The sequence below is a fragment of the Astatotilapia calliptera genome, chromosome 8 (assembly GCF_900246225.1).
Source record: "Astatotilapia calliptera chromosome 8, fAstCal1.2, whole genome shotgun sequence".
Classification (NCBI taxonomy): domain Eukaryota; kingdom Metazoa; phylum Chordata; class Actinopteri; order Cichliformes; family Cichlidae; genus Astatotilapia; species Astatotilapia calliptera.
The window spans coordinates 20,971,062-20,986,292 of NC_039309.1; the positions used below are offsets into that span (position 1 = coordinate 20,971,062).

Consider the following 15,231-nt stretch of genomic DNA (forward strand, 5'->3'; position numbering starts at 1 on the left):
GTGACCTGCAGTACTTTGTGATCAGCACTAATAAATGCAGTACATTTCCTTCAGGTTAGACATAATGATGATGTCGATAACAGCAATTATAAACAGAATCCATTTCAATGTGATTGCATTCATTGGGATTCCATGAAACACACTGACGTAGCTGATTATATACTGTTCCTCACTTTAATAGACTTTCTGCACTGTGTAAAACATGATAACTTGCAGCCTGAGCTCAATAAAGCCATTTTAGCCATGTACAAGTTCATGCTTCTACCTGCTTGATACATTGCACACTCTGTGGACTTTTTCTTGTCTCTGTAAATGCATGCAATCTGTGATACGTGACTGGTGTTGCACAACAATCTCTATTTTCCACGTAGCACAGTTTTCCATTTATACAGTCCACATTCTTCAGCCGTCTGCATACATCCTACAAAGCATGTCTTTGTACACAGGATTACTTTGAATTTATGCAAATGTACAGACTTGTTCTTAAATTCCAGAAAAGAAAAAAAAACGGTCTCTGAATCTTGGCTTGAGGACATTATTTGACAAGAACAAAGCTTAATTGGAGCACTGAAACAGGTTATCACCCAAAACGTAAGTACTCATTTGGGTTTGGGTTCATATCCAAGACTTAAAATAGAAAACATGAGTCCAGCTTTTCGTTCCTTAACAAGTCCGACTGGCAAACCAGCAGAGGTGAGATGAGGACAGTGCAACTCAAAAACGGGGAAAAAAAATACTTTGAAGGTGTGCTCTGCAGTGGGCGTGAGAGTTGGCACCATGTTTAATGAATGAAGTTGTTATTATCATTTCTTCAGTCCTTTCCTGTGTAAACCGTTTCCTCCACAGTTCAGCTGAGGACAGGGTAGCTATTAGACTGCCTTCCAGTGCAATAACGGTGGACTCATGCTGAGTTTAAGTATGTGTGTGCAGGAGATTGTTTGTTCTTCATGCAGACGTGGTGATTTTTGTGTAAACCTGTGTGCGTGTGTGTATGACAAGCTAATAAATAAAGCCTTGTTTATCTGGATCTTGCCATGCTCCGGATCCTGTAGAAGGATTATTTTAGGTCCATTTCAGTGCTAATCATAAAAAACATATTCCCATATTCTCCATGATTCACTATGTCACCTTATATTAGTGTTTACTGGATATGTGTTTGTGGTTGGGGCAGCTTACTGTACTTATTGTTATAGGATATTCACTAGGGGCAAAATGTGTGCGTGTACACAGGTGAAAATACCTGTCGCTCTCCCCAGGACAGAAAGAGTTACAAATGAGAGGTTTCATAATGAGGGAGGATTGTAAGCTGTTAACTGTTGTCAAACTCAGTAAGGCCAGACACATCTTGGGGCTACAAATAATAAGCTTATTTTGTAGAATCACAAAAATTCTCCAGGTGTCAGGAAAATTACAAAATCATGAAATGGCACGCCCTCGGGTGAGAGGTTATGTGAGGATTACAAGCTTTGATATCAGTTTTTTTTATTTAGACTATTAAAGTCAACACCTGTCAAAGTAGAAGAGACAAAACATCATCATAGTTTTTGAGATTACCCCAGTAATGAAGCTCAGCTGGCTGACATTAGACCTTTGGGTTGTACAAAAATTTTAAAAAGTATTTTGAAGAATTTAGCAACAGGTTGGTGAAGTAAAACAAAATCCAAAGAAACAACTTTGACTTCAGCATCTTTAGCAAACATCTGCATGTTTGGTTAAAGCGATATCAGCAGAAGTAGGGCATCTGGCATTTAAAAAAAGTATATATATATACTTCGTTTTTTTTAAGAAATCTGTGCCAAATCAAACACTACACATTATCTCATATCATCATCCATCTGCTGTGGCGACCTTTAATGTTGTGGCCCCTCATTTACAAATGGTAAATGGACTGATTCTTATATATGCAGCCACCCCCACCTACACATCTACAGTGTATATGCCAAAAGAAGCTACCAGGAAACTGACTCTAGCTTTATATTACCGTAAAATCTGACTAATGTCAGCCTATTCATTTTTCAATTTAAAACCAGTTATGCATTTCTCAAAAATCTAGGCCTCTTCTATGAATTTCCTGACATCTGTGGGTGGCTTAGACATATCAAAAGAACATCTTGCTCTGTCTGGTACTCCGATATTGAGCAATACTGAGCAACATTCTGACAAGGCATCAAAAAATAACACTCAAACCTTCTTGCTGTATCACTGTTGTGCTAAAGTTGTTTTTAATCTTCCTCTCACCTCTGGGTCCGATTCTGTACATCTGTGCCAATAGGCAGGGACCTTATCAAGGAAGCTGGCAGCACAGCTTTCATTCATGCCGCCCTATCAACATTTATCAGTTTTAGCATGTTGGAGACAAAGAAAGGTGTGTGCCAGGGAAAAATACTGAGAAATGTTAACTGCAGTGTTTCTGTGTGTGGGGCAAGAGACATCTTGCTGTAAGGAATCTAAGGTAAACTTCTCTTCTTTGCCCCGTCATGGTCTCTCTTCCTACTTTCTCTTAATCCCCAATCAGTTCTGAGAACAGACAACCCAATTTCCAATAACATATCCACAGAATCAATGTATAAAACAATAGAAAAAGCAACAAATCCCTCTTGATCCACAGTTAGGAAAGCTCTTACATTAACTCTCTTGTCTTATTAGATTTTAATTTATTGTATTTTTGTATTAGTTTCTACCAGCACTGTAGTAAAATTACCATATTTTTGCCTGTTAGGATACATTAAGGAAAAAACACAAGTTCCTTCAGTTGTAAGTGAAGAAGTTGGGGCAACAGTCACTTTCCTGGCTTGCTGACTGAGTGTGAGCACACTCTAGTGGATGGTTGGAATAATTACATAATGACTGGCACTGACGTTAGATTACCCCCCAAAAACTGGTGATTTGCAACACTGTCTCTTCTTAATTGTAAAAAAATAAATAAATCTTTGCTGCATCACTGTATAAATGACATTCACACAAAGCACAACTGAAACAGTCTTGTTTTGTTTTACCTGGAAAAAAAATTCCAAATATGTAAAAGATCTAATTTAAGAAATCTGTACTGACTACAAGGCTACATGGGAATGATTCATTAGCCACAACTTGAATGGAACAACCCTCTGGACATCATCAGCATACATTTTTTAAACTAAGGCTTCTCCAGAGTCACATAACCAATTATAGAACTGATTTGCCTTCCAAAGCAGTAATCCCTGTGACCACTGAGACCCCATTTGGATTTTTAGGCCGCTGTGTAAGATATTCTGAAAGTCCCGTCTGCATCCCTTTTTATCAGGTCAATGCAACCTTTGCTTAAAGGTTAACTCTAACAAGTTTCACTTCATATAATTCATCCACACCTGTATTCCCGAGTTCCAAACGGATTGACCCTGGTGCTGGTAACTTTAAAAGAACTTTCTGGGTTTCTTTTATTATCTTTGCCAATAAATATCCCCACAAAAATGTGGAAGAAAAATTAGTTGCACACTTCAACCCATGTGAGTAGTATATAATTGGTACATTTGCATGTATGTGCACACAAAAAGTTCCCACTTACATACTACTCCTAAATTCTACAAATAAGGTCTTCGAAGAACTCTCATCTGGTAGAAAAATCCAAGAATTAAACCATCCTTTTTTTTAAACCTATTAATATTTTGTTTTTTTTTTAAGGCTTTTCTGTTTGGTTGTTTAAAGGGGTGGGCTTTAACCCAACCCCTAACCCTAGACCAGGGGTGGGCAATTCTAGGCCTCAAGGTTTTAAATGTGTCCTTGATCCAACACAGCTCATTTAAACGGCTAAATTACCCCCTCAACATGTCTTGAAGTTCTCCAGAGGCCTGGTAATGAACTAATCATTTGATTCAGGTGGACACCGGCCCTCGACGGTCACCCTGAATCTGGTGGATGCTTTGAGATTAACTAGAATCAGACACTAAACAAAGACTCCTGCAGAAGCTTATATGATACATTTTCTTGCAATGGCGTTATCATTACTGATGATTTATTAAATCTTTATTACAAATGTCCCAAAAGATGATGGTAACCTTTCAGATACGCATTATGTTTTATTTTCTTCAGGTTTTTCTGTTGTTGTGGTGTTTCTGTCATGAAATGTTCTTCAGTGTTGTGAGTATGTGACGAGTTGCAACCAACAACAAGAACACTTGATATGAATGTGTAACATTTTAGACTTGGTAAGCAGGATTGGCTGGGCTTAAAATATGAGTAATTCTAAATATATTTTTCAGATAAACAAAAAACAAGTCAATCTTCCAACAAGCTGTTCAGTTTCACTATTGGGTTAGTGGAGGGACGTCAAACTCATCTCAGCCACATGCAGCCCACTTTGACCTTAAGTGGGTTGGACCAATTCATTCATTTCCATAGCGCCAGACGACAACTGCCGCCGCAACCAGTGAAGCTTCCCTTCCCAGAACTTTAGCTGCACAAATTAAGGGCCTCTATAATTCAGGTTTTTCTGCATCACAGAGAAGTTGCTGTAGAAAATGAAAGAAGTTCAGAAAGGCTCTTTGGACTTGTAAGAAATATATGGGTAAAACTGCAGATAGGGTTGTGGTGGCTATTAAGAAAATATAGTTAATATAGTCCTCTGGGTTTTATGTTTGACACACCTGGGCTAGAATAACCAGTTTACAACAAACCTGTTATGTGCCCAAACTAACAACAGAGCACATTAATCTCTTAGCATCCACGAGGTCACAGCAACCCATCTAGGATAAAGGTTCCACACCCAAGTGGAAAAACGTAAAGGTTTTCATTTGAAAGGCAGCATTTAAAAAAAAAAAAAAATCAGACATATGGCTAAAACAAAATAAACCCCAAGCAGCCTCTTTAACATAAAAAGCAAATATCTTGATTGTAAAATGTTAAAGTCATATCATATTTGACCCTTTGGCATGCAAATGACAATCCCATCTGGAACCATGACTTCAATAAGCAGAAACAAAAATCTGAAGTTTTTATACCCCAGCACCATTTAGAGACAGCACAACAATTTCGTTCTTCCTTTTTTATATATAAAGGCATTTTCATATTACATATTTTGGTGGTACATAATTCAAGTTTTTATAGATTTGGTTCACAGAAGAATCACATAAGTAACTGAGCACACTTCCCTAGATAAGACAATTCTTTAAAAGTAGCTTAAATAATAGTGCAGTACAAAAATAAGTGGGTTCATCACAAAAATGTAGGGTTTTTCTCATGTGAAAGGTACAGTGGCACATTATTCTTCTTTGTAGAAAATATGACATTAAAAAGGTCCTCCTTTTTTTGTTGTCGTGTTGTTTGTTTTGCAGCAGAGAGCCGATTAGAAAACGATACATTCACTGGCTTTCTTTATCCCACTGGCAGAAGGCACTAGAGAGCAGACTTGGCTCAAATGACATTTGCACTTATGGCTTTTTTTACTTGCAGGACAATCAGAGCCAGAAACTTCCTACTGAAACATTTGTTTATGTCCTGATGTGTTTTTGACAGACGCTGCAACTACTTGCAAGTGCTAAATGACCCAAGTCTGTAGAGGAGCTCAGGATTCATTCAAAGAGAGCAATAAGGTTCCTGAAAATGATAACAAGTGCACACAGAAAGTATTCTTCAGTTCCACTGCCAGGTTTCAAACAGACTCAGACTGAAGTGAACTGAGCTGAATTCCAGACTCTGGTTTACAACATCGGGACAAAAAGGCAGTTCTACTGTGCCAGTCCTGCATCTTTAGCCATGCCGTAGAAGATTCCTCTCTTAGATATAAGGTTTGTAGGAGTATCAAACTCAGCTATCCGTCCCTTGTCCAACACCAGCACTCTGTAAGAAGAGAGGAAGAGAGTGTGATTCATTCACAAGACCTATACAGGTTTTAAATCAGTACATTCTTATTTTCTTTTACACACACATCACATTATCAAATTTACTCCTACTTTGCTTTTGGTAGAAAAGCATCAGTATTGTGTGTTACAGTTCTAAAAATCTCACTTACTTCAAAATAATGAGCAGCTATTTCTAAAATAGTTTTAAAGTGGCCCATTTCTGCCCCTGGGACCTGACTAGAGTAGCTTTGCATGATTCAAAATAATGAATAATAGATGTTTTAGCCACATTCTCTTTGAGGGCATCCTCCCTTTAAGCCAAGGATGATAAGAATGGCTCTCCCTTGCAAAAAAGAAGAGTTGAACAGCAGGTCGGCTACAACCACAGTTTTGTTCCTGAGATGACCATACTAAGGATATCCATCGTCTATGAGCGTTCACCATTGTAACAGTACATATAAATATATGACAGAAAAAAGGAAAAGCAGGTGGTGCATTTTCCCTTCAAAGTAATCGGTAAGGTACTAACCTTGTGTAATCCATTATTGTGTTGAGTCTGTGTGCAATGGTGAAGACGGTGCAGTCTTCAAACTGAGTCCTGATGGTGGATTGGATGAGGTCATCTGTCTCCAGGTCGATAGCAGCAGTAGCTTCATCCAGGATGAGGATCCTGGTCTTCCTCAAGAGGGCTCGAGCTAAACACACTAGCTGCCTCTGGCCCACACTGGAGACACCAAAATCCAGTAAGTGAAACAGCATTTACAGACAAGCCTTGCTCACCGTGCTTCTTTGTCTCTGAACGTACCTGAGGTTCTCTCCTCCCTCTGAACATTCGAGGTCCAGTTTTGCTGCCTGGTTACTGACAAACTTGTGGAGGTGAGAATGTTCCAGGGCTTTCCACACCTCTTCATCGCTGTACTTCTCAAAAGGGTCCAGGTTCATCCTCAGTGTCCCAGAGAACAGCACAGGCTCCTGAGGCAAACACAGAAACACAGGTGAGCAGGAATAAGCTACCACAACCCTGGCTGGAAAGGAAAACCGACAGATGGACATTCAGCTGGGCTCTCACTCTGATATTATTCGATGCTACAGAGTGGCAGGGTGAACTTGGGTGGGTGCAGGGTGGTGGTGGGTATCACTGGTAAGGTGCAAAGCACTAGCTTTAGTTTACAGCACACAGACAGATCAGCAACTAAATTAAGAATTAGCAGTCTCCAGAGCCTCAGTCAACATAACAACAATCTAAATAACCCCGTTTATGTGACTCAAGCTGTTTTCACATAATCTTTGAACAATTTTTACAATAACATTTTTACAATAACAGGCTCAGGGAGGGGCAGATGGCCTGGTTCTTCCTGTTAAAAGGGAGCTTTTCCTTCCCACTGTCGCCAAGTGGCTGCTCACAGGGGGCTGTTTGACTGGTGATTTCAGATGTTTCCCGACTAGAGATAGTGGAATATAGAGCTTGAGACAGCAGTAGCAGATATCACAGTTAATAATATTAACTGCGCTATGTCCGCATTGGCTTAAAAGTTTTGGTCCTTGAGTTATACCAGACCCTAATAAGTGTTAGAAGTAAATAGATGCTTTTTATACTGTAATTACTACTCTGAATCATTTAGTTTAGTTTTTTTCCTGTTGATGTATGAGATCTAAACTGTACATATTTCATTGGAAAATTAAGATTATTCGCACAAATACTGACATATAATCCTTTTCAAACATACAGGTGCTTCATTCAGGCAGAATTTGACAGTCGTACCTGTGGAATGATGGTGAGTTTAGACCGCAGGTCGTGCAGGCCTATCTCTGATATCTTCACGTTGTCGATGGTGATCTCGCCTCCCGCAGCTTCCAGCAATCTGAAGAGGCAGAGCGTCATCGAAGACTTGCCGGCCCCCGTACGACCTACGATACCGATCTGCGCAGAAACACACGGAGTTGTGTTGAACACCCCACTGAGCCATTATTCTGCACTGATAAATAAATCATCTCGGCATATCCTCCCCACACCTTCTCTCCTCCCTTGACTCTTAGCGTGATGTCCTTCAGAACGAGGTCCAGTCCCTCTCGGTACCGAACGCTGTAGTCGTTGAACTCCACATTCCCCTGCATGGGCCATTCAGGTGGGGGCTTCTTGTCCTCCACCTCCCAGGGGGCCTGTAAACACAAACACAGCTCTTCATGGTAGGAAAACTTTCTGAGCAACTCATTAGCCTATTTGGCTTGGACCAGAACCGATTTGTTTATCAGGCTAAGAAGTCAGAGAGCTGTACTTCTTTGCACAGCCACTCGGAGCTGCCAAATATTTATTTCACCTCTGGGATGCACCGGATGCTTCAAACAGAGGCTTTCAATAACAGCTACACCAACTAATGCACAGAAGGGGCACTTTCTGTGATGGCTACTGAAAAAGTACACTCTGTACAGTATAAGTGCCCTGTTTCTCTGCAACAGAGGGGCCCTTGTTGGCAGCAGGTAAGCTAACATTTCTGGAACTAGTTACAGTTTATAGGTCTTGTGTTGCAGAGTTGAGCAACAAGGCAGGTTTTTTTTTTTTAACGTGGCTAAATTCCTACATTTTAACCGTAGCACAAAGCCAACACCACTTTAAAAGCAAACACATGAACAGTCCCATCTTCACAGAGTATTAGAAAGGTGCTTAAAGGGATTCATGACATACCTCTGTCTTGGTCTCAGAGTACTCCTTCACTCTCTCCACTGCTACTATGTTGTTCTCCAGTTCTGAAGTCATCCGCACCATCCAGTTCAAAGACATGGTCACCTATTGAAACAATGCCTTATGAAACACTCCAGAAATTTACAATAAGGGATGCTGTGTGTCCACTACAGCAAAGTAAGGCAAAGCAAAACAACTTCCAGAGCCTTGTAAATAAAAAATGACTTACATAAAAGACATTAAGACAAAATGAAAAGGAAAAAGTTTTAAATTGAGCAGAAAACAAGTAGGCCCTTCACATGAACGTGAAGCAGCTCAACTAGATACTAACGAGCTGAACTTACAATATGAAGACTTATTCACATATAACTTCATTCAATTAAAGCTGTATAATATTTGGTGAAGTTCAAGGGAAGCGTTAGCATGCAAGTAAAGTAAGGTTTATTAGCTAAAACTGAGCAAAAGGATAAATGATGTTACTAAACAACCCCATCCAATAAAATTGTGATACAGAGTAAAATGCAGATACATTCAGAAAGCAATGATCTGCTTTAAGTGAGAAAATGAAGCTCATTCTTAATTTGATGACAGCAACATATCTCAAAAATACAGAGACAGATCCATGTTTACCAAAGTGCAACACCCCCCTCTTCTTTAAGCAACAGTCTGTAAACACTGAAATTTCTCAAGCACATTATAGATCAGAAGAGTAGTAACTGTGAGGCACAGATGATAAAATATTTAAAAGGATAAATGCTAGAAACTAAAATTTGAAATAAATTAAGATGCTTTGCTAAACAACAAACATGAGTTTTCATAAAGTTAAAAGTAACTGATAAAGTGATAAGAGGCAATACTGAGAACACTTATAGCGCTCTGTATTTCAAGCAAACAATAGGCTAAGAGGATAAAACACTGATTTGATCCATGGTAAAAATACCAGTGACTGCAGCTTTACTGAGAAAGCATTATAAATATAAAAAATGCTATAAAGTGACATTATTACTGGTTAAATGAGATATCTAGGTCATATTCTTGCAATAGCTGTAGTAGTACCTGTAGAGCATAGGACACCGACAGACCCACGAGGCCGGGACTAAGACTGTCCTTTCCTGTCACCGCAAACAGGCCAGCAAACAACACAATGCAGTTTCCAATGAACTCAATTCGCACTCCGAGCCACCTGTAAAACAGCAGATGCAGTTGACCTTAAGAACACCTGAGAAACTAAAACACGGGATAATTCAGCACCTCGTGTTACGACAATAATGACTTATACTCATTACTGGGATACAAGGGGCAGTGCCATTGATAGAGCCACAAGTTTTAGAAATATTATTTATTGTGGAGCAACACTATAGTAAGTACAGTATATTTTCTTATGTGTGTATAGACAGTGTGCGAATTCCTTTTGTGCTTTTCACTCTTTGCACTCAGACAGTGTTTCACATTAACGCCATCTTTCCAATAAGATGGACAGATGTTAGAAAATCTGCTTTTTTCTTAAAAAAGGATCAGGTGAGAATTTTGATATTGACCTTTCTCACTATGTGTTAATAGACCTCTCTGCATTGAACAATACTTGTTATTAATCTCTGGTTCTCTTCCACAGCACGTATTTTATCCCGTCTTCCTTCTCTCACCCCAACAGATGGCCCCGCCCCTCCCTGAGCCTGGTTCTGCCGGAGGTTTCCTCCTGTTAAAAGGGAGTTTTTCCTTCCCACTGTCGCCTTGCTCAAGTGCTTGCTCAAGTGCTTGCTCAAGTGCTTGCTCATAGGGGGTCAAATGATAGTTGGGTTTTTCTCTGTATCTATTATTGTAGGGTCTACCTTACGATATAAAGCACCTTGAGGCGATTGTTGTTGATTTGGCGCTATATAAATAAAATTGAATTGAGTTGAATATTACCTATGCTACACCCAGTTAGCTTAGCTTATCATAAAAGCTGCACACAGGTGCAAACGATTTGCTAAGCTTTGTTAGAAGCCACCAAAATTTCACTGTGCAATTTGAGTTTAAACAGTCATTGTAGTTAACCATAATAAACCTACAGACACGAGCAGGATTGATTTTCTCATCTTGTCACTCAAACTTAAGGCTGAATAGAAGAGAAGAAGTCTTTGAGCATGAGTACTCCTTACCTTTCTATAGTTATAAACACTAGATATTCGCCATTTGTGCACACGAGACAATGAGATTTTTAAAAAACCCACCTTATAGAACTTTAGGGGCTCCATAAGTAACAGATTATGTGCAGCCACAATTTGAAACAAAATTCAAAGCAGAAAGAATCAGCCAAACAGAGACGCAGAATTTTTACATGCAGTGGCTGTGCACAGAGCGACACAAGAACTCAAGACTGGAACACAGCTGCTTCTCTGCTGGAGCAGGATACTTGCCTGTTTGACACTATACCAGGGTAGTAACTCTTTTGGTTCTCATCCACTTTGATATCGCTCATCAGAACAAAGGCAGAGTGCCTGCCATATGCTCGGATTACACTACAGCCAGTGATGGTCTCAGAGAAATGGGAGTATATGGGAGAGCGGCTGACCGACTCCAGACGCTTTAGCTGCCGAGACGTGGCAACGTAAAATCTCTACAAGCATTGAGGGGGAGAAAAACAGACAATGTTAAAACACAACAAGGCTTTCCACGTGCTCAGATATGTTTAAATATGATGCAAATACAGGCTCACACGCATACACACGCACACCCACACAGAGTAATGAAGAAAGCCTATGTTAACAAAACAACTGCAGATATTTGACCCTGAGCTTTTAAGCATTTAAGCATATTAAACTAATACAAATAACAAGATTCACTGATAAAATCCGCAAAGCTGACAGAACAGGTGATTTTTATCTGCAGGTGTTTTGTTTTTCATTACACATATATCTGCATCCAAATCAAATTTATACACAAACAGCCGTAATATTTCTGAAAGTGTTAGAAGCTTGAAGCGATAGTTCTGCTTTTCTGAGTATTTGGTAGTTTCTGAGCACAGTGAGATTAAAGACGAATATGGCAGAGAGACAAGCGATGCAAAGTGGATGCCATGACAAAGCTGCAGGAACAACATTTAGTGTTACTGTTAAGCTGATATTAGTTGTGTGAGTGTGCAGTTAGTATCACGTAGTGAGGACACAGAATATTCCCTTAAAGACAAACTGAGAGTTGGGTAAGCAAATCTTTGGGCAGTGACGCAACTTTTATCATTTTTTCCCTTTATGCCACATTTGAAATGAAAGATGCAATTTTATTTATTAAAAAAGAAATAAATCGTATAGACAGTTTTATATGTTCATGATGTGAAATATGACTAGATAATTAACCTACGTTATAGATATTTTTATTAGTTACACAGGAAAAGGTTAGAATATGAGACGTATATACCTCATGTGGTCATGGCACAACATGTGGCTAAATGAGCCCACTTTAATCAGGCTTCCCTTTGACTACAATGGACTGTAGGAAGATTAATGGCTTAATAAACATTTTAGATCATTTTAAAAGAGTTAATGTGTACTTAATAAGATAAAAAAAAAAGACATCTGCAAACATCTGCGGAAAACAAAGATAATGGATGAATGATCACAGGATTCCTTCCATGGTTTAAAAAAAAAAAAAAAACGTAGATAACACTCTTTAGGATGTCCGTAAATCATTATCCACACCTATGGTAAATCGAGATGCCACAAGAGTAAATATAGAGGGTTCACCACAAGGTGCAAACCAGCGATCAGTCTCAACATTAAAAAGAATTGGGCACTGGTTTAAATCACAGGTTGAGTTGGAGCCAGGTGAATCTCTCCCCAACCGGTCGCGGCAGATGGCCCCGCCCCTCCCTGAGGTTTCTGGAGGTTTCTGGAGGTTAAAAGGGAGTTTTTCCTTCCCACTGTCGCCAAAGTGCTTGCTCATAGGGGGTCATATGATTGTTGGGTTTTTCTCTGAATGTATTATTGTAGGATCTAACCGTACACTATAAAGCGCCTTGACACGACTGTTGCTGCAATTTCTGTATGAATAAAATTGAATTGGATTGAATTGAATTGAATCATTGTCCTTGAAATGTCTCACGTTTTTGTTGCACTGGCAGAATCGCATGTTATTCTCCATCTACATGCTTCTGTTGGGTCAGATTACTCTGGAAATGTTAGTGTTAATTTCCAATCTTCTGTGGATAATATGCAGTTATATTTTCTGCCGACAGGCTGTGACGTAAACACAGTCTCACATTGCTGGGCTCACTCAGATTCAGCCAAGCATTGAAGTTTAACAGACAACTTTCTTCATCTACTACATCTTCTGTGGCATCAGAGAGCTTAAATTGTGAAAATTGTGTCACTTCCCAGTCACCTCCAGGCTAACTGTATTATCCTGAATCAGGGGTGGGCAATTCCAGGCCTCGAGGGCCAGTGTCCTGCAGGTTTAAGATGTGTCCTTGAGCCAACACAGCTGATTTAAATGGCTAAATGACCTCCTCAACATGTCCTGAACTTCTCCAGAGGCCTGGTAAGGAACTAATCATTTGATTCAGGTGTTTTGACCCAGGGTGACATCTAAAACCTGCAGGATCCTTGAGGCCTGGAGTTGCTCACCCCTGTCCTAAAGCCTTTCAAAATCCTATAAGAAAAACCTGTAGTGAGTTGGCACCTGACAAAAAGAGATTCATACTCATTCATATTCTAGTCACCTAGTTATTGAACAGCTGTTTGAGCCTTCAACTAAATGCCTGCACACTTAACTGAAAGCCAAAGGGCTGACACTGCACAATTTCATCCGATGAGTTAGATAAACCTGTGATATGCAATAGAAAGCCGAGATAACCCTGATACCAGAAAAGTAAAAAGGACACCATGTGTTAAAATTGTTAGTTTGCCCTTTAACTGCATATAGGCAACAAAGTGTTGCTTGAGCACTGAGACAACCACCTTTTCTATGAGTCTTTAAAACTGACGACGTAATCAGCAGAAATTTATTTTGTGAATGTTAGTGTTGATTTGTGAATGTTAGTGTTGATTATATCTCGTAGCATTTAAAACGTATATTAACACAGCAGTGCTGAACACTATAGAGAGATACCACCAACACTAACCACTGCTGCTGACACCAACACCACTAAACAGATTAGAAAGGGCTGCTCTCACGGCAGAAATGTTTGCCCTGTCCTCGGTGAAGTTGCTCATCTTTTGTGCATGTGATTGTTTAAAAAACAGGATGTAAATAAAGAAATGTAGTTCATGCATGAGCTTTTTAATAAGTAATACGAGCTCCCAAACTAGAACCAAATTACACTGGATCCTTCAAGGCTGGGGCCAACACATCTATTGAAATAACCTGACAGCATTGTAGCCAAAATTATATTTTTTTGTGGTGTATATGGGACAACATATATGATGATACAGATATATCTGTATGAGGCCAACAATGACAGTTAATTTAAAGCGCAAAGGCCCAAATATGTTTTGCGAAATGAAAAATAAAATTCCTTAAAAACTGTTCTTTACTGCTTTATGAAACCTCGCAGAGGAACAGATAAGTTTCTTTTTGACACACTGAACGATGTTAAAAGCAGGAAAAACATGCACGGCTCTTTATCCACATCTGATTTTCAGTTAGTAATATTATTTCTGCCCTAAGAGAAGCCCTGCCTCCGTGGATCGACTGTAACGAGTGCTGGGCTGTATACCTTTATATCTGGTACACAGAGACGTTTCTCAAGGCTAACAGGTGTTTTTTTGGGCTACAAAGTTTAGAAGAATAACTTATAAATGTGATGCTTCACTCACAAGCTCGTATGCAGGAGCACTGACGTGAAAACTTTTTGTTATTCGACTTGCTAAAATGACGAAAAGTGGCATCATATCAATTCTTGAATCAGAACTGACAGGAATTTTAGGAATTAAGCCCATTACACGATGAGTGTGTTGCAAAAAGTGACACGAAATTCTGAATTTTTCAGATATGAACTTGTAACATACACACACCGAACCGAACGAGTTCACTGAAAAAACAAACGTGGACGTGAAATGAGCTGGTCCTGATGTTTGTGAAGAAGAAAAGGAAGAAACTTGAGATTCTGGTTTTATCCGATTCTCGTGAGAAGGCAGCGGCGGGGAGAATTTCATGGTTTGATTCCAGAGTTGAAGCTTTCATACATATCTCAGCATGTCAGTGGGGCTATTTTACTATTGTTGGGACAGCATCTGACGACACAGAAATCATTTCACAGAGCTGACTGACTTAGAGACGTACAGCTGTGTCTCTCGCAAAGTACTATTATTTTACCACGTCTATATTCAGTACCAGTGCGCGCTTTGAGATACGAGTGCCAAATGCAGTGACGTGATTGGTCAGATGTGTTCATGCAGTAACTATAACAAGAACAACAACATGATCTACTGTGCAAATACTTGTGTGATAGATATTTCAGGTCATACTGCCCAGCACTAACTGCAATCCAATTCACATTTGTTGATTACAGCAAAAAACAGTTTAACTGACGTTTTGCTGCATTTTAAACCCATAAAACAACTGAAATAACTACGGCTCACACAGTCTTAAACTACAGACTGGCTACTGAGCGACTAAGGCCACAACAATTTATGACTACTGGACTAGACCAAACCACACAGCAACTAAATCTAGACGAGTAACGATCATTGCCTCAACCACATGCAGCTGTTTACTACCACACACACACACGCACACTCAACAGCACTCGCAGACATGCAT

General features: G+C 39.5%; 1 protein-coding gene across 4 annotated transcripts in view; it reads right to left on the reverse strand.

Annotated features, from left to right (window-relative positions):
* Window positions 1-5,002: 5,002 nt before the first annotated feature.
* The window catches only part of abcc3 (ATP-binding cassette, sub-family C (CFTR/MRP), member 3), a 57,533-nt gene continuing 47,304 nt past the window's right edge, over window positions 5,003-15,231 (reverse strand). For 2 of the 4 annotated variants that reach the window (XM_026177373.1, XM_026177372.1), the window contains exons 24-31: window positions 10,893-11,092; window positions 9,550-9,676; window positions 8,497-8,598; window positions 7,827-7,973; window positions 7,576-7,734; window positions 6,619-6,785; window positions 6,343-6,537; window positions 5,003-5,811 (exon numbers count right to left, since the gene is read on the reverse strand). In XM_026177373.1, the coding sequence (XP_026033158.1) occupies window positions 5,700-5,811; window positions 6,343-6,537; window positions 6,619-6,785; window positions 7,576-7,734; window positions 7,827-7,973; window positions 8,497-8,598; window positions 9,550-9,676; window positions 10,893-11,092 (1,209 nt within the window). In that variant the 3' untranslated portion in view covers window positions 5,003-5,699. Of the gene's footprint in view, window positions 5,812-6,342; window positions 6,538-6,618; window positions 6,786-7,575; window positions 7,735-7,826; window positions 7,974-8,496; window positions 8,599-9,549; window positions 9,677-10,892; window positions 11,093-15,231 lie in introns of those variants that run through there. The other 2 variants (XM_026177375.1, XM_026177374.1) reach the window with 2 other exon arrangements.